The sequence below is a fragment of the Battus philenor genome, unplaced genomic scaffold (genome assembly GCF_028537555.1).
Source record: "Battus philenor isolate CCGP_79_NKW_IND1 unplaced genomic scaffold, ilBatPhil1.0.hap1 SCAF_22, whole genome shotgun sequence".
In the NCBI taxonomy this organism is placed as follows: Eukaryota; Metazoa; Arthropoda; class Insecta; order Lepidoptera; family Papilionidae; genus Battus; species Battus philenor.
This window is the reverse complement of record NW_027181685.1, coordinates 7,680,881-7,701,945: the sequence shown is the minus strand read 5'-3', so window position 1 is coordinate 7,701,945 and position 21,065 is coordinate 7,680,881. Positions and strand designations below refer to the sequence as shown.

At 32.7% G+C, this 21,065-nt stretch overlaps 1 protein-coding gene across 1 annotated transcript in view; it reads left to right on the top strand.

Annotated features, from left to right (window-relative positions):
* The window catches only part of lilli (lilliputian), a 113,982-nt gene that overhangs the window by 53,546 nt on the left and 39,371 nt on the right, over nt 1-21,065 (top strand). Inside the window, exons 3-7 of the mRNA XM_068766849.1 lie at nt 1,636-1,730; nt 4,311-4,388; nt 5,296-5,340; nt 6,357-6,452; nt 7,695-7,752. Coding sequence (XP_068622950.1) covers nt 1,636-1,730; nt 4,311-4,388; nt 5,296-5,340; nt 6,357-6,452; nt 7,695-7,752 — 372 coding nt within the window. The remainder of the gene's footprint in view (nt 1-1,635; nt 1,731-4,310; nt 4,389-5,295; nt 5,341-6,356; nt 6,453-7,694; nt 7,753-21,065) is intronic.

Below are 21,065 nucleotides of genomic sequence, written 5' to 3'. Positions count from 1 at the left end.
ATATACAAATGTATTCTCAAGTAGCAAACTTCGACAACATAGTGTTCTAAAGTAGATCAGTCTACGACACCAAAGCGCACTATTCCTCCCTTTGCAAAACTTTTCTGTCTATATGAATATATATTGGTATACTAGATGTTTCTAAACTTTGCAATGTCAGTAGCCTAGTCTACGTGTTGTTACCTATATTGAAAAGGTTTTTGAAATAGTTAAATGTTTTTATAAGTAGAACTATTGGTCAATAAACCAATTAATGGCACTAACTGTAAAGTTTACGCAGGACTATTGCTAAACAGGTTTGTCCTTTAAAAACCAACACAATTGGTAACCTTTACAAAGGTAAAGTCGCCGCTTATTGCGCTCCCTTGGAATTGCAAGTAAATTACGCAATCGAGGGACGCGTAATTTGGTTGCGGAGGCAGCGTGCCTAATGCACCTTATCTAAGCGTCGAGCAATATTGCCGGTAAGGTCTCTTTTTATTTGCTATTCGATGGCTATCTCCCATAATCACACGACCACTCGAGGTTTAATCTGCACGTGCCGCTCGACATGACGCTACATCCAGTACATTCTAAAATGTTTTATTAAAGTTTTAGTTTCGGAAGACCATAATGTCCTAATATGTATCATTGAGTAATAATAATGATGAAGACGGGCAACAGTTTTGATAAGAGTTGATTTAGTTTGTGCGGGTCAAAGATATTATACCATGTGTAATAAATTTCCTTTGTAACAATTTTTTTTTCCAAATTTTATTTCTTTTCAAGAGCTTTCAGATTATTAAATTTGGATAATCTGTTTTTATAGGATTGCATTTAATGTTTGGGAAAATTTGTTATCGAATAACCTTTGCAACGTTCGATAAAATTATATTAACAACACGTGAGGGCTTACTTATGATCCAAATCTTGTTCACATGTAAAAAAATTATACTTTTTCAGTATTTTATTGTTCAGAAAAATTGAACGAAAAGGAAAAAATATTTATAGGGAATCGCAGAAGGCATTAAAACCGCATCACGTGTACGGATCAACCGCAATGTAGGCATATCGTATGTAGCTCCCGACTCCTTTGTCCTGTTCGCAATCTCCATAAACCAGCTAAACACCTACCCACTGTTCCCCTCGCGGTACCCCTGAGACTCGGGTGTGGGGGCGGCCACCCCGTACAGTTATACGAGACTTAAAGTGCCTTATGACGTCCGCCCGCAACTTCAACATCTTACTTCTATTAATTTATAAAAACTGTGCTGTCTCCGTATCAAGAATTTTATTGATTTAATTAGACATAAGAAATAATTTATGCCACTTTTAACCTGTCCTATTGAAAATTTACGAAGTCTACACAGCCGAACATAGGCTATGTTCAGCTGTGGATGTGCTGAGGGTAAAATGACGCCGACAGTGATAATGATTAAAATATTGTAAAAATTTTAAAATGTGTTTCTACATAAATAATTGAATTGATAATATTTATAATTTTAGAATAGGGATAGAGATTTTTTTTCTATCGAATTAAGTTCAAAATTAAAAATACAAAAATCTGTTTGGTAAAATAAGTGGAATAATTTTTCTAGGTATGTATAAAGAAAAGTTCAAATAGACGTAATACTTATCAAATATTTTATCCCACAGGTCACACGTCCCGGCGGGAGAGCGAGTTCAAGAAACCGGTTCACGCTCCTCAGAACGGCCGCGTCCACCACCGACCGCCCTACCCCTACAACAAGGTCTTTTTTTAATTGTTCTTTATGACCTAACATATCATGTGGAACGTGGGATCGAGACCACCTATCTGTTATATGAACAGTCGTCGCTGGATCCAACATCCACCCGAGAAAAACGTATGAAATTACCATTGAACACTTGCCCATAAATGAATATTTATGCATGTACGTTTGATAATATCGTAGACAACTGTGTACATTTTAAAATAAACTCCCTTGTGATGGCTCTGAATTATCCCGTTTTCTTTTTTTTTTTTTAAATATCACCCAAAACTAGTTTACACGATTTTTATAGGATAATATAACACAAATATGATTATCGCCGGCGGCATTTGAAAGGAGGCGTATGCCTTTCAGGGGGGGGGGGTCTATCAGCTGATATAATGGTGATGGCGACGACGACGAAAACGATATGGCTTGAGAATGGATCCTTACTGCTTTATTAAGAATATTTGTAAAAGTGATCATAGAACAAAATAATACCCGACCGTTTCTTGTGGACTGCTGTCAGGTCAGGGCGCGTGTGGAGCCTTCATATCCATGTTTTTTTAAGTTATTAATGAGGGAGCTTAATGGATTTCTTCTCATTGTGTATACGCGTGATCACGGTAAATGATCTGAAGTTGATAACAAATATTATAAATTGCAAAATGAGCGCTGAAATAATATAACAATTATGATTAAAAGGTCGCGGATGTTTGGCTCGGGAGATCCAATTATCTCGTCCTTTTATGTTCCGTCCCGCTGAATTCAATTTATAGTGCGAAACTAACTTCTCGGCAATCGACTTCAAAGTGGCTCGTAGCTCGTGCAAAGTTATAAATTTTTTAAGTTAGTTCACTAACTGCATCTTTGTATAACCATCTCTTATAATGAAATCGCCGTGCACCAGCTAAATTATGCTTAAGTAAGCGCCGCCTCGCTGCGTCGGCTGCAACTTTGAGCTTTCAACCTTCCCAAGGAGTTCGCGGCACCCGCCATCGGTAACAAGCGATATTATGTTTATATTGTGTAAATGTTAAACATAGGTTCCGGCGACTTGAAGTTGCTTAATGAACTTCATATTTAATTTAAAAAGGTATCGAGAACAAAAGTTCGTTTTGTTATTCGATCCTTAGGGGAGGGCTATGCCTAGCAGCGGGCGTATGTCGGCTGCCGCGATGGTGATGAACAACTGAATGTAAAAATATTTTCTTTAAATTCTTTATTTGAAATATAATATTTGTAACTGGCTGCTCGAGAGTTCACGTTACAAGCTTGAATTAAAATAAAAAGTTTTCTCTCGTCATGGACTTTTTTATATAATCGTGACGTTTCACGAGAATATCAGATGATTTGTGTACCGATAAAGTATTTCTAAAAGTTTTTCTACTATTTACGTTCATCGTAAAATATTTTAAAAGTAAATTTTAATTCTGCCGTATAACGGTGTATATAATGTCTTGAAATAGCTATTTAAAATATACGCTCGAAGGTGTATCATGGTGGATGTGAAGCAATTAAAATAATAATTGATCTCTTTATGGTTCCCACAAGAACATCATAACAAAACATATTTTATGCTACGAGTTTAATATTTGCAGCCCGCACGGCGATAAACACATTTAACGTTCACAATAAAAATTGCCTTTCATAAGGTTTACTTACGGGCGGCACGAGCCACTGTCTAGTTTACCTTATATATTAATGTTACTCTACATCGCTTTTGTAAAATAAATTCAAACCGTTTCGCACTAGTTTTCATGTTTTATTTATAAATATTTCTATGTATTTAATTGTTTTATTGTCATAACATGTACGATCTATTTCATTTATTCCTTATCAAAATATATTTAATAATTACCGAAATAAAGCAATTATTGATTTTAGTAAACATATCTACAAAAGTATTTAAGTAAAACGAGGAAACACGTACAATACACAATTTTTAAAAAAATATGCAGGATGATTACTTATAGGTGTTAAAGCCTTAAAAGGATGAATGCATAGCTTATTTTTTATCAATTAAAGTATGATAACCTTAACAAAATCAATAGTACCCGAAATAATAAATAACGTGATAAAGTGATATAGTAAGAAAAAGCGTTTTTAAAATTGGGCTTACTACATACGGAATATATTATTGTTTACTATCTGTCCCTGGAGACTATAGTTGTGTTAGTATTTGCAGACTATTGTTATAGTTCCAGAAGTTAATGACCTGTCGCATTTCAGTAGTAAAATCACTTAATTTCTGTATAAACTAATCACTTTGTTACGAATCAATGTTACATATGAAATATTTTACATAACCTGATTGGACATAGGCGTAATAGCTTTGAAGCTTTTTGCTTACTGAGCTATACATTCACCTCTTTAAAGCTGTAACATCCATAACAAATCACCCTGTATATTGCAGTGAAGATTAGAAATGATATATATGCTACCTTAAGGAATAACATAAGAACTTGGATATTTTGACGTAATTGTGAAAAGATCGAGTGAAATTGTGTGAATCATATAACGATTTTTGTTCCGTACAAGTGGACGGTTTTCGAGAAGTTTATACATTAACGGTTATATACACGGTGTATCTTGTTACAGAGCGAGAGCCTCAGCTCAACGGGGGCTCCCGCGCACCGACCGCCCCCTCTTCGGATATCCAATGGCTTCCAACCACAGGTGAGTGGGCTGATCTTTGCGTAGTTACGCTTAACATTTCGATATGCTTATAATTCATGAGGTAGTTTACCAACTAGCCCATGGATGGCAGTAATCAAATGCGTCGCATTCATAGTTAATATAATAAAGAAGTTTGAACCAACATCCGCTGTATACAAAAAGTACATTTTTTGACGTACGGAACCAAAATTAAAAAAAATCATAAGATCACAGTTAACTGTAAGATGCTTAAAGTTAGATAGCATTATTTTTATACGAAAATTTTCTTAATAAACTAGACATAATGAACAAATATGAAATATCCGGAGTGCCAGGTATTATTTTTTTACAACGAAAGGACTTTGGTATTAAAAAAAAACATCTTTTTTTTTATTAAATGAGCTCTGGAATGTCTTAATATTTTATCATTAGATGAAGGTTGACATTTATGATATTTGTTTTAATATAATAATACACGTAGAGACATTTTTGCTATAGCGCTAGTTAAACTGTTGTACCTCCTCTTAGGTATGCGCGCGGCGAGACAGAGATAGAAAGTATTTTTAAATATAAAATTTGGATAGCATTATACTTATTCTTTTTTCTAGGGTACATTGATTAAATCGTATACTAATACGGGAAACTTCTTATTTTACCTACTTTCCGCTATTTCCGTGTAAACCGTAGGTTAATGGTTTTGTATCATAAAATCGCTATGGTTAAGTCAGTAATATATATAATTATAGTATTAATATTATTCAAAACAAGGAGCCTGGTTATTATTAAAATCTTTATCAAAATCTGAAAGTTCAAGTTTTTTGTTTAGGTTTGTATGAATATAAAATAATATTATTTATTCGCCTTTCTTATTATAATATCAATTTTCTTTATAAGTTGTCATATTGCTCATGTGTAATTTTATTTGCAGAATTCAATCGATAGCAGTCAACCGCCAATAGAAAGTATTTTAAAAGTAAGTTTTTAATTTAATCTTCAAATATTATATTAGATTGACATGATTTAAATCTAAGACTTTTTAATTATTATTAATAAAAAGTAAAATACTTAGTAATAAAATCCTTGACAGCTATATATACGTAGAAACTAATTATAAATTTAAAGTTTATTGTAAACTCTTTCTCTTCATGATTGATATTGATTAGACTCGTTATTTTCAAAAAAGTACTGCAATAAATACAATAAACTACTTTAATGTTAAGAAAACAATTTGCAAGCACATCTCGCGTAATTGCTACAAACCGTTCCGGCGAACTCCAAAGCCGAGACGCAGTTTTACAAATGTCCTAACTTTGGCAATAAGTTCCCACTTGCAAATACACTTCTTATTGCGTCATGATGTTAAGATCTTAATTCGTTTGCCGTTTACAAGTGACGTGCGTAAGCCCAATGATCCACAGTTTCATTACATTGTTACCGGGAACTTATTTACGACAGAGTGTTTACGTTTCAAATAAATTAACAAAATGCAAAAGGAATGTTATTTTACTTTTTCAACTTTTATGGTGATGATATTTGTAATGTTTCTTAATATAAAGTTTAGAATCGGGGTTATTTTATTAGCAGCAATAATTCGGTGCTGTCATTTTTAATATAGCGAAATAAGATATTTGTTTATGAATTTCATTTGTTTTAATATTTATACTTATTTTGAATATTCTTTCCTACATATTGCCAGTTTCCAGTCAGAATCAACGATTATTAGGTGATCCTATGGAAAGTAAAACGCCATGCCTTTAAATTAACATATGGCGTCGCCTATGATGTGAAATAATTACATATTAATTAACATAAATTTGTATATAGAAATTAGCAGTGTTTTAAACCAGAGCACAATGATGCTTACGTAACACTGTTTGGCGCTCAAAATTGAAATCGCAGTGGCATTTAAACAGCCGCACGCAATAAAGACTATTTATTTATATTTGTAAGTAATATGCATCATCATTTTATTTGCTTTTTTCTATAAAGGAAATGAGGTCTCTGCCTACGCCATTGTCCGTAATAGCGGCGACGCCGAGGAAGGAGCTCGAGAATAAATTTATCTTCAACCCCTATACCAATAAGGTAAATATCTAATTCAAAAACTTGATCATTGTAGAATAAACCTATCTTAATCAAAATAATTAAACGATGTAAGCTCATTTATAGAGTATTAAACGCATAGCGGAAAGCGCACTGTAAGACGTCCAGCCATTAGGTAGACAGACGAATTTGTTAAGACGCTGGTTGAAGGTTGCTTCCGGCTGAACTTATTGGAAATCTGTGGCGGAGGCTTATATCTAGTAGTAGACATAGCTGCTCATTTATAAATAACTTAAATTTTGGTTTGTCGGTTCTATTACAAAGAACTGCTACAGAAATATTGTTGGTGTTTTACTACCGGTTTGTAATAAAAGAACATTTCCTTCGTATTTTAAATTAAAGTTTCCAAAGCTTCAACGTTTTGCGCCTTTATTATTTTTTAGAAAATACACCTTTGTATTATTTCGTTTGCAACGGATATCTTGAAATGTGCATTTTCTTTTGTTACTCGAGTACACTTCTCAACTGTAGCGGTCCGAAAGAATTTTGAATGACTAGCAGACTTAAAATTTAAAGAATATTAAAAGCAGTTTCATATTCTAAGGTATTACAATACACAGGCACTGGAATACAGCTAAAATATTAAGCAGTTATATGTAGAATATAATACGTCAGTTTTTAAATTTTCCCACTATTAGGTCACAAATCTTTGACCAAGGATAAAGAGCCCTAACCCAGTACGCTGGTCCAGTGCCGGAATGCCATGATAAGTATTTTAAACAAAATTTACATACAAAGTTCTATAAAAATCTGCGAAGTAAATTTACTGGGGAGAGTAAAAATTACATTCACATTAAGGTTACATATACTGATATTTATTTATAAATGAAATTTATGTATCACAGTGAACATAAATTTTGTTTACGACTGAAAACACATTGAAAGCGTATCTCTCACTTTTCTACGCGATATCCATATTTTTCTCCGTTATTTAGGGACACACTCATGGATTTAGGTTTAATGGAATATGTGTATTTTGTTTAGATTTCCGTTCTCAATTCGTTTTCAGATTTTCTGAGAGTACGTGAGTTGACTTTATGAAATGTAAAATACAATCAATTCGTGTACATTCATATTTATCTTTTTAATATTTAAGAATTTCTATTTATTTCAGTTTTGCAACCATTTATTATTATTTTCTCCTGTTTTTTGTGTTCAACCATCAGCATCTCTCAGAAATTTTATAAATTAGCTTTAAAAATTTAACAGTCAGCATTCTTACAGGTGCAAGAGAATCCTCAGCTCGCGAATAACGATCTCAAAACACCTTTAGCGAAACCCGGTAAGTAGTGTTAATTATGTCTATTTTATTTAATTTCTTCAAGTTTCCTTAGCAAAATAAAGTAACTAAAAGCTGAAAAGTTTGTAGCTAAAAGTAGCTGTCAACAAAAAGTAATATAAGATTTTACAGTTAATATAAACAGTGAAAACCATTTCCTCCTTTTCCCGGACGGACTACGAATAAAGTCCATTACAGCTTTAGTACCACAAGGTGTACCGTGCAAAAGCGACGATGAATAGACGAACCGAACTCTTAAGTTAAGAAAATAAAAGTTTCGATTAAGTAAGGGGAGCTCTCGGAAAATAGTGCAACTAAACCGCTTATGAACAAGAGAAAATAAAATTATAATCAATATTTAAATTTTGTATTCTCGTGGTATTAGGAAAATGGTTGGATGGTTATGTATACATGTGTCTATAATCCTAAAAAAAAGCTGAGTTCTCAACAGTTTGAGATCAGTCATTACGTCGTTGAATCTTAAAACACTTCCCATTCGGAATACCGACGTAATTGATCCAGCAAGTGGCCAAGTCTTACCGACTCGATGCTTTTTGTTACTTAGCAGACTACTTATGACTTTTGTTTGTCGACAATTAGACGTTGAAACCCATTACTCGCTGAAATTAGAGCTATTTCCGACAGTAGATCTTACTGCAATATTACTTCTGTTTTTGGTTGTCTGATCATTAAAACATAATTTTATTGTTTATTGATATTATCAATTTACTAAATCTGTGACAAAATCAATTTATCTTTTAAAAAAAATTTAGTCACATAGTGTTATCAAAAACTAAATTGCCCACAAATGCCTATCAACTAGTCAAATCTGGAAGAATTGAAAGTCAATAATTAGTGTCGTGAAAAGTTGCCAAAATTTATAAATTATACAATCTATCTCTAAATAAATTTCAATTAAAACATTTACAACAATGAACCGATATCTATACAAGTAAATCATTTATATTTTAAATTATTTAAACACAATTAATTGGAACTAATTTTATTTAAAACAAATACACCAGACTTACAAAAAATTGTTTACTCGGGTCTTCCTTGATACCTGGTGGCGGGGTATTATGAACTAGGGCAGGGAATAAGTCTCCCTAGTAAGTTTTAGATTTAAATATTTTCTATACAAGTCTAATACAAGTACAATATATTGTCTACAATCATATTAACATCAAGTGTTCGTGTATTTTATTATTTCTTAGGGTGCCTTTTATTTTTTCTTGTTTTATTTGTTTACTATTGTTTAGGTATAAGCTAGTATAATTATGTCTAGGGTTGTGAATTGTCAGTAATAGCAAAGATGTAAAAATATAAATTTGTGTGTGTTTATGTGTGTGCCAATTTAGAAAAAAAAAACAATAATAAATGAATTAAAAAATATATTTTTTTTTAATTCAAGATCAATCTAATCTAGCTATTCACTTTTGAGGACTGGGGTAAAGCGGATGAATGATAATCATTTAACTAATCAAAGGTGTAATAATTTTGAAAAGGTTTTTTTTCGATATAGAGCCGGAAAGGTCCGTTGAAAAGGGCCAACAGTTTGTCCGCTTGCGCAGGTCTGGTTGCTAATTGGCACTGTAATTGACGGGCTCGGTGCTCGGCGGGTAACCACTCCGTTTAATATTGTATCGCCAACAAAGTCACAGTTTTGCAAAATTAATATTTCATAAATTTCTCTTACTGAATTACTCTACTTGGTTATTTAGCGGCAAACTTGTCACGGTTGTTGGCAGTCAATAAAGGAAAAAAAGAACGTAGATTTTTAACTTTAATTATTACCGTATATCGATCAAATTGAAAAGTCTACTTATAATTTCCAACAGGTCCTATTGGAAATCTATGTTAAGGACTGTCCAGCTGTCCTACAGCGTCCTATAGCTTAAATGATGGTGATTTAAAATTATCTTTACGTAAAAAGTTATATCATTTAATAAATTTAAATCAGCTATTATCTTATTTATTTTTAAACATCGAGTTTACGTGAAGTAACACGCATTTTCAGTAAATACGTAGTCTCAGTAAAACCAGTTGTTAAAATGCATGCATTGGCGTTCGTTTTCTACTGTTTTAGTCCTATAAATCGAATTCAAACCAGTTCAATTCTTTAAAAACATTCTTTTCTGAAAGGGGAAAACTTCTAAATTGGCGTCACTTTGCGTAAAACAAACTTTGAACAACGTCCCGTTTAGGGTTCCTGGCTGAGTAGATTTAAAATATACGCATGTGAATCGAATGTTAAAATAATTTTCGTTAGGTTTATTTTAAATAAAGTAATTAAATGTATTAATTAAACCTTGCTGTAAATTATTTTAATAATTCTGAATCTTAAAACAAATTCATAAGATTAATTAAAAAAAAGATCTTGTGCGTCCTTCCGGTTACCTAATGTGAACATCCTTTATTAATATTTTTATATTTACAGCAAATCTTATTTTGAAATTATTAAACGATTTTGAAAGGCGAAGTGCTCTGCACGATAATAAGATTTTATAATATCGATTCTGAGCCTCAGCGCATTTCCTTTTGCATCTGAGGCACGGGTTCTATAATAGTTATTGAAGTTTACGAGCTCATGTTCTAAACAGTCTAGTAGCGGCGTTTTCAGTGTCAACGTTAACTGTCATTTATGTTTCATTTTGACGGATTCCGGGAAACTGGGCACGTTATACTGGTCTACTAATCCACACAGCCACCGTGCCTCAATTAGATATTACAACATTTCGAAACGTTAAAAAAAAACTATTGATATTCAAACCACCGAAGCACAATATTTTAATGAATTCAGTTACATAAATATAATTCATTGTGCCTCGTTTGAGCCGACTGGCTATTAAATAATAAACAGAAGTGAAATATTATGGGGTCGTTTACACGTTCCTCGCTCACAGCTCGCCGGGCAACGCCACCTGTCGGCGACGTGCGAAAAAAAATTATTTTAATAACACGGAACAAAACGAGTATCAAATACATTCCAGGCCGACCAGTGCAGCCAACTTTTTAAAGACGACGTTGCTTTTAATGACTTCTTTTTAATTGTTAGTTCATATTTGGATGATGATTTAAATGAATTTTAATGTATTTTATTTCAAAATTTTGCTCTTACCCGGTTTGATGCGGGAATTTATTTAAATGAGCAAGATTACATTTTAAATATAAAACCTCCGAGAAATAAAAGCTAAATGATTTTATTTTGGCAGTTTTAATGCCATCTTTTTCACAACGGAAGTAAAACGTTTAAATTCATTTCTATGTTTCTGAGCCTCTATAAAAAATTTCTGTCAACATTCACTGATCAATTAACTTTTTATTTCGATAATTATTTGAAAAAGGATTTAATGCCATAGACGCCCCTTTGCAATTGCAAAAATATCTATGAAGGATATACCAAAATCACTGTGCGGTATATGGGTACGTACAGAGGATGTTGCTGACCATCCTCTGGAAACTTGTTTGTAGTCAGTGACAATCATATATAATTAATACACAACGTGTGAATTATATCAGGTTGTATGTCGTGAAACCCGCAACATACAATTGTTAGTCTCAGTCCAATGGGCATTAGGTTATCACTGCTGATATTTGCGCACTTAATACAATATCAACTAATTACTATTTTTAGTGCCTCTAATAGACACTGATTGCCTTCAAAATTGCTATGACACTACTTGTTTTCATGGAAAAGATTATTAATATTAACAATGACAGACTATGAGTACTGCGAATATTCTATACCCTTTCACTAAACCGAATACCGATCATCACGCGCGAATCTAAAAGACTACTTAAATATCTATATTTGGAATCATACGATACTTTCAAATTCATACTTGTTTGTTGAAGTCGTTGCAGACATATAAAAAAATTTAATTTTTGTCAAAAATTCGTCGTAAAACTTCTCTAACATAAGTATTAGCACTGCGCAACAGTGGAAAGGTTCTCTTTCTTCTCGAAGTAGTCACTTAAGTCTGTGACAACATTATGATAATACACTTATAATTATTAAGCAACACAAATGTGAACATCTACGACATAAATAATCACTTACCTATTTTTTATTTGTTTTAATTATTTTATAATATGTGTGATTGCTGTTGATTTTATAATAAATGATTAAATAATTCTTGGTCAGTTCTTTTCTTGAAAGAAATCATTTTTGGGGCTCCGGCTGCTGGCTGGGGACGTTACGCCAAATACAGATTACCTAAAACTTTACTCTTCCTCCGGTATCTTTTGTTAGAGCTCCTGCTAAGCTTTCTTATAGTACTATATTCAATATGCTATATTCAGTGCTATGTTTCAAAAGCGAGGGCCTTGTGCCTTTTCGACTGATGATAGCTGAAGCTCTTCATTTCTAATAATGTGCGTTTTTAAGAGCGCCGTTGCAAGGCCTTAATGTAGGATCGACGAATCACTCTAACTTATTTTGAACTCGTAGCTGATGTTACAATATACAAGGAACTGTCATAATATTTCCCGATATCCAGAGGATGTCTCCGGCTACAGGTCTAATGTTGTCATTCTCTCCACAATCTACTACCTTAACATGCTATTTAATTCTAGTTTTATTTTGATAACTGATTTGTAATAACTATCGACAACTGTGTATAAGTTCAACAGTAGAAGACTGATTGTTCTACCACAGTAACAACAAAAGGTACAGATAGAATGCAGGTTTTACGTTTAGACGGTATAAGTAAACATACGGCTGCACTCAATGTGATCAACTGTACACTAAAAACGTTCATCTCTAGTTTAATTTAAAATGTTTTTTTTTATTTTTATTTTCGTGCTATTTTTACCTAGAAAGATTTCCTTTTATATCACACGTGTACAATATCTGACAAGGTTTGATAAACAATTTATTTATGTATATATTAGGAGTTCCCGTTCGTCCCTTTGTAACGATCCACTCGACGGATGAGAGCGCAGTACTCGAGAGCGACACAAAGCATTTTCGTTTCCGCTCATAATTAATTAAACAAAATGTCATAATTCTTTAAAATAAAAAGTATTTCTTTTATAAACAGTTTATTGTGCACCTCGGCAATGTTTCGAGTAGGCGACGGACGTAAGCAGGCGGTTCATTCATTAGGCGGTTGTCTCACTTAGGATATGAGCCTCATTAACTGCTTTAATTGGCTAATGTTCACGTACACGGGAGTTTGCGTACGTAATGACATATGGCGGTAGTATTTTTTTTACGTTAACTATATTATTAAAATAATAAGCTGTGTTAACAGACATAATAAGATGTTTTTATTCAACATAACAATAGAAAAATAATACGGACTTGTTAATTATTTTTTTCTTATATCTTTTGTATACAATAGTATTTATTACGTAACGCGTAACTTTTTTTGTCGTTAGAACAAAGAGACGATAAAATGGTTATCTTCTGTGTCGGTTTTGTCGTCGCGAATCTAACCAGTATCTTAATCTAATAGTTGAAGTAATGTTTGTCTGCTTGACTTGTTCATACATTATTTGTGTTACCATCATCATCATTTAAATTTTCTTTCACTATCGGGCTACTAGATGTGCAACACTGACGTGTTTTCATCGTCCTTTTTATTATTTGAGTGGTAGGACGTCCACTGCAGGGCAGAGACCTGGTCCATAGATTACCAAATATTAATTTTGATAAAAAGTAATTAGTCATCGTGTTCTCTTATAATTTTATTAATTGAAAACGCCTATGCATATTTACGTTTCTATTATTTTGATAGTAGCAAGCAGAACGGTTCAGCACAATGACTGTTACTTGCAACGAACAAAAAAATAAACCGAAACGTGAAATGTTTCTTTTTGTCCAATTTTAATAGCTGCATTGAATAGCCTTTACGCCGCTCCCGCAAATTGCTACATACCTGGCAACACTACGAGCAACTCGTCAGCCAGCGCGCGGTGGCGAATGCAAAAATAAAAACTGCAAAGCGCAGATTAAAAAAGCGGCGCGCATTGCTGCGATAGCCGACGGATTGTGAATAATATACTTTAGACCCGTGTCCTAGTGATGTTGAGTTTCGTGTTCCCTGTTGTATCGCGAGTTCAAATTTGCGATGTTATGATTTCTGAGCGGGGGTGTACCCAGCAATATTTTTAAACATATTTAATATAATAATCCACATTCGTTTTACCACAACATGTTATTATTAAAGTTGCCTTTCACTTGTTTAAATTTATCGTGCCATTTGCCATTCATTTAAAATATACAACAGACTGGTTAATCGAAGATGAAAAGGAAACAAAAACAAATATGTTAAGTACTAATAACGCTGTATGTATGACGCAGTTAATCCTATTACGAGAACCATGACGAAAAAAAAAAAACAAAGAAGCAGTAATTGAAAAAAGTTTCATAAAAGTCAATTTGAACCAGTTCCCGCGTCGTGTTGATGACAGTCGTGGCAGTTACCGAATATCGAGCGGATTGAAAAAAAAATCTCTCCCAGGCCCTGCGACCGACACTGCCCATTTTACGTAATTTTCGTTCGATGCCGTCCGTTTGTCTAGCGTACTTTTAGTTTTCTGTTTGCCCCAACCAATTTTTGAAAGCTTTCTGTGAGATCGGCACTGATCGATTATAACACTATTCATTCGCAGTGTGTATTATTTGACTGTAGTTTAACATACTAGTAGTGGTTTCTTGAATAAGATATTTTATGATATCGGATCTAAAGTAAAATACTTAGAAATACTTAAACCAATAATCAGATCTAGTAATCAGTTTTAGCAATGTTCTCATAATAATCTTTAACTTGTTTAACGAGATTGAAAGCTTTTGGTTATAAAACTATTTAGTTATAGGACATGAGAAACGAATTAGTGACTACATTTACCATGTGCAGACCGAATGTACCGCCTCATTTATACTTTTGTAAACACAATTAAAATCGTAATTTTTTGTTCATATCATAATCATGTATTAGGTTAATAATTTATTAACTGGGGTACATAATTACTTAAAATCTTGAAATGACATCAAGTAGAATGCTGCGTTAGATGTCGAATGTCGCAGATTAAATTTTAGCTAGCATTTTTAAAGTCTTGACCACGTTGTGAGACACGGTTTGGGTAGGCCGTTTTGGTGGACAGATGGCATAGTTAAGCAAGGAAATCACTGGGCGGGTAGCGCACGATCGGTTATCGTAGCGACCTTTTGAAGAGGCCTATACATTTAAGTGCGTGTCTGTCGGATGATATGATGATGATTATGATGACTTTTAAGAAACCTTATTAATCGCTAATTTCATTTCAATAAATTCTTTTGCGAATCTTACAGCGGTTAATGATTTCATGTGCATATTTTATTACAACTTAATGGTAATTCATTTTCATTGCTTGCAATAAATTTTTACATGAAATCTGCGCCAATAGCTATCGCGTACCTACGTAAACATGATCGACACGAACGAGGGGAGTGCTGTGATGTGTTTTGTTCTTTTTTTTATATCTGTTACATACAGCGCCGCCGTATTTAAATGGCTTTTTGCAATATTGTTTATAAATTTTAAGGTATGCAATCAATCTGTTGATTAAAATCGTATTCATAACTACCATAAATGTTATTTATTATTGACTCCGTTATAGTCAACTTAAATGTTATGAATTTTACACATACTTTCAGTTAATATTTTCGCTGAGTTTGTTATTTACTAAAAATTGAAATTATAAGGATCCTTTTTAAGTGAATTGCGATTTCATAATATTGAATAGTTTTTGGATTAGTACATGTTAATGAAATTTATACAGTTATATTACTTCGCTCCCAATATAACTTATAATAAATCGATTTATATAATACTTTTTATAAACTAATTTTTATTTGTTTAGAACTTTAAAGGCAAACATTTAAACATTCTTACGGAAAGCAATACAAAGGCACTTATGTAAGTGTATTAAATATTTAAACCATCATTCTTTGAGATTATTTCTTCCGCTGATTTGTGATATCTTTATATGATTTTAACAATTGTTTTGGTTGCTTCATATATATCTTTATCACATTTCATGGGTCTTACCACAGGTTTAATATATTGTGAATTCCATCATCATGTCTTTCTTTATAAGGTAAATTAACCAGGTATTGTATGTTTGCATTCAATCTTACAACAGTAAATAAATACCTACAACTTAAACTCCCCACACCCAGTAAAGGCTCCTTCCCATAATACGTTACGCCGAAGCTAAATTTACGATTCTCGTTCATTCCCTGTAATCCAATCTCCAATGAATCTATCGAACAGTTGGGTACTTTAATCCTACGTCATTTACATGGAAAATATTTACTGTAACAGAATGAATAGCGTTTTGTCTCTTATCTATTTACAAAAGTAACACATTTTTATATTGAATTTCTTATTTTAGGGACTTAAATAATAATTTCTCAATATTTAGAAAATTAATAAATATAAACTTCATATTTGCATTAGGAACCTACATGAAAGTTACTTTAAATAACGATAGCTATCGATATTTTCAAACCATAACATGTATAGTTAATTAATTGGATATCTCCTGCCAGTCTGTTTCATAATCAAGCCGGGAACGTTATACGCCGAAGTTTTGCGGGCGTAGGGGATTATTTAAGTGAAGGTACTTGTTTTATCTATGTTTCAAAAGTGAATACCATGATTTATTAAGCTAAAAAAAGTAATACATATAAATCTTGTGTAATAGATAGGAGTAACTATATAATCATCATTATGCCGTCGATAAATGTTCTGCAAGAAGTAGGCCCCCTCCAAAGATTGCTTCGATGATTCGTTTAGCACCGCTCGTGTCCAGTGACTCCAAGCGACATTAACTATGTGGTCGGTACACCCGGCGGAGGGATCCGCGCCACGTCTACTGGTTCGTGATCGCCACTCGAAAACCTTTCATCACCAACGCTGATACATAACAATATACTTAAAATAATTAAATGTTCTCTTTGAATTCTTTTAAAAATACTAATAAAATGATAAAACTTATTTTTTTATCAATCGTGTAATATTATAATTTAGGAGCATTTTTGCACCGTTTGTATACGTCCTGAGAAGAACGCCAGATCTCAATTTTGAATCAGATTGAGATAATCTACTAATCAGATAAGAGTCGATAATAAACTCGAGCGGGTTTTTGTATTACATTTAAGATTTTGTTTAATTGTAAATTAATAATTTGAGGTTATATGTAATAAAAATTCGTCAACATACATTATTAAAGTAACTTTTATAGTTTTTATTGCAATCTATTATCTTTGCGGCCAGCGTATTTTATGTAAAGCTTTATGTCGCACGCCGTCACGTCGTATTTTAAGGAGATACACGTGCTAAAGTGAACAAAATTAAAACGTTTCTCTTTCATAATCTGGCAACAGAAACCGCTCTGTTTCAACAATGACCCAATATTTTTCGTTTAGGCGAAGTGGCCGCAAGAACGTCGGAAAAAGGAAGCAAAACAAAACACAACACGCTTTTTATTGCGATACCCAAAGCTTATCCTGGATCCGAAGTACGGGTTTTTCTGAACGTACTGTATCATTTCATAAACTCGAACTTTTTATTCTTAATCAGATACATATTGATATTTATTTGTTTTAGATTACAATTTTAGAAAAGGTCATAGACTAATAAGTACTAAAGTTTAAAGGCTACAAGTTTGCTAATAAATTTACAAATGTCATCTATGTAAGCATGTCACCTTTAAAAAAATAGATAATAAGTATTTTGAATTTTTATAGATACGCGTAATAAAAAAACAGATACTGTATAAAATGAAAACAGTTGAAATATACATGAAGAAATGGGTGTACAGTTTAAGTTGCAAAAAAGTGTACAGTTTTAAATTATATTTTGATGTCTATTAATTATATCGCAGGTAAAAAGCTTATAAAGAGCTGAAGGTTATTTCCGTTACTTATTATTCAGGTGTTTTATAAGCTTTTAAACAATAGTATTTAACTTCACAGTCATTTCGTGCGTTAGATGTGCACTATAATATAGCCGCAACTATAGGCGTACCAATATAGTATTATTGTATGACAGAGTCGTGAAGGAATCATAGAAAGGGTTGCTGTGAACACTGGAATATCATAAATTTCACAGGTTGATTTTGAAGAATTAACTGAGCTTTTAAAACCCTTGTTGATTAAATAAATAAAACGGTAATATGTTTATTTTTATGACACTATGCTGGCAAATTCACTGTGTACATATGGTAATAAGAAATTAATATTGCTAACGAGAATTGTGTATACGTTTGAATGGATATTAAACCAACACTGAAGTATTCAAACCTAATATGATACCCGTGAAGGGTAAATTGTTTGCAAACTAAGATACACATTGGAGCATGCTGGCCACCATTATAACAATATCTGCGTTACTATTATCTCAGCGAGCTGCGGTCGGTCGGCTTGAGATCAAAACGGAACGCAAGTGTCCATTAACCCCCATGTATAGATCAATATCGGTTACCGACAATCACAGCGGACTGTAGCCAGCATTGGACGTGTGCCGGCGTTAAAGCTCCGCTCTCCGGCTAATAACTCTGAGGAACTATGGATAGGGTTACCATAATGAAAATCTCAGATAGACAACTAGAATAAATTATATTAGTAACTTATCATCATGTATTTAGTTTTAGGATTTAATTAACCTGTTATCCCTTTTGGTAAACCTTAAAATGTGTGTATAAAAATTATCTGGTCATTAGCATCCGTTGTCTAATTTATTTGATAGTGTACGTAATTATAATGGAAGAAGCAAAATAAACTTTTGTTTATACAAAACAACAATTTGTAGGCAAATACAGTAGGAAATATATTTATTGGGTAATTTCCACTGGTATTATTATAAGCATTTATTTATTACATACACATAAAATATAAGCTATATATATAGTAAGATTTATTAGTACACCGAAGTCCCTGTCGCGTGGTGACTCCAGCTATTCTAACTGCAATAAATCTAGACCCGAGTATGGACACGACAGGTACTGAATTACTATATCTAATAGGATTATACACGTATGAGTTATGTGGGAATAAATAAACTCATTTACTACTACCTTATTGATATTGCGAAGTTATGTTTAAATGAATATACGTGATATATTTATTAACTTATTTTAATAGCGTTTAATAGATATAAAAAACTTTTTTGTTGTTGAAATTGTCAGCGTTATTTTTGGGATTTTGTTTGCGAAATTAACAAATAATTTTTATTATTATTGTTCAATTATGAAAAGTAATTAATGAATGAGGTCTCACTGATGCTTTGTGAAAATAATCGTTATGTTCGAATCCCATATTTCATATTTACAAATGTTTAACTGTTTTGAAACTGCATTGCAACATGGATGTACGTTTTTAATATTTAATTATAATATACGGAATAAAGAGTGCCTTAATCAACTTACCTTTTTTCACATCATAATTTTAGCAAGATCGAAATAGTCACGATGGTTAAATTATATTAAAATGTAAATTATAATTATATTAAAATGTACCAAACTATTTTAATTACAATATGAAGTGAAATATATTTATAATTTGTGTACTTGAAGTTATAATGAACAAACAATATTAACCTAGTTCGACATTTAGTTTCCTTAGGCGTTCGTTAATCTTATTGACCTCTCCGACCAAAATCCCAGAACGGTCTCCATTCGAGTCCCGTTATGCTTTGTACAGACCACGCCCTTTGTGCTTAGGAGTAACTTATGCACTCAGTGGGTTACTTAAATGAAAAGTTCCCAGCGATTTCTTTTACAACTTTCACTTTTAAACTTTTCTACTTAAGTTTAAATGGACAGTTTAATTATATGCTCCTTTAGTTTGAAGCAGACGTAATCAATTCCTTTGTAGTTTATTCAATTCTTTTAGTTGGTAATATTAAACCGATGTTTGTTAAATGATATCTTAAACTCTAATAATATTAAAGTTCATTTTTGTAGTTATTTAATCAGCATTTGATAAATGTCTAATAAAGTTTTTCATTAGAAGTTGTATACAAAGGTTTAAAATCATTACCTTTATTCAACTAACATACTTCTGTGCTTAAGAAAAATAGACATGTTAGGTTGTGGGTCATTAATTGATATTATAGTTTTTAAAATTATACAGACGTGATACGTCTTCCAAGCAGTCAGCCTTATATTCCAATGCGTTTAGTTTAAACATACCTACCTCCTATAAAACTTAATTTGTTTCTTCTTTGACTTTAATTTGTGTTTATTGTATAACACAAGTCGCATCTTCCTTGCCATCCACTCCGTTAACTTTTAATTAAAGCGCGTAGGCAGCGTTTAACCTCAGATATAATTTTGTGTATACGACGCGTTTAGCTGTCGATTTAAGTAGCTCGTTTTCCGCTAACGACCGATCGTTAAGCGACGCGTTGAATAGTTTCATTGGTTTTGTTTCTTCTTGTTCTTTTTATTTTTTAAATTTTGTAGAATCTACTCTAATAAAATAAATAAAACTTCATCAAAACCCTTGTTCATTAAATTATTAAACCTTAAATGAATACAAGAGATTGTTTTATTAACGTGTACATGATTTAAATAAAAGTGTGTCGATTTAATTTCACTTTTTTTTTATTGTGAACTAATATCTTAATATTTCTATGGTATTTCTGTTATACTGATCATTTCACAATTGACATTCTACCTGAACATTTCATGTAAATGATAATAAAATTACATATATAAGTACAAAAACTAGCATTTTGTTTTAAATAATCAAACTACTAATACTGATTTGGAGGAAGGCTCATCTCCAGCAATTGACGTCCTATGACTGAAATGATAATCCTCATGACGATACTGGTTTACCATTAGCTGGATTGTTTTATTGTTGTTCGTAATAAGTAAAACAAACACATTTAGAAGTGAGCACAGATAAAACAGTATTCGAGAAAATAGTAAAAGCTGTTACAATTACTCTTCTTTCCGTAAAATGGACAATCTATCACACTCCGTGTCTGTCGTTAATCCCGATTTGTATAGACGGTGGATTCGCATCGGAGCTTTTCAATCGCAGCTAGTTGGATCCGAAATCGTATCTCAATGTGGCAATTTAATCGCGCAGCGCCATCTATCGAGCGACGCGGGCGGTGGCTACGGGGAGAAGTCCCTCCCTTGCTCCCGTCCCACGTTCTTACTACGTCTACTACGTTGTACGATAACGTAGATTCGTCTATTTTGAGAGCAGACACCGGTCCGAACTGCAACCGCTATAATGTATTGATGCTCAGTGATCCACTTTATTGGATGCAAGCGGCCGTCGAAATCGCAGCTTGGAATATTTAAAAGGG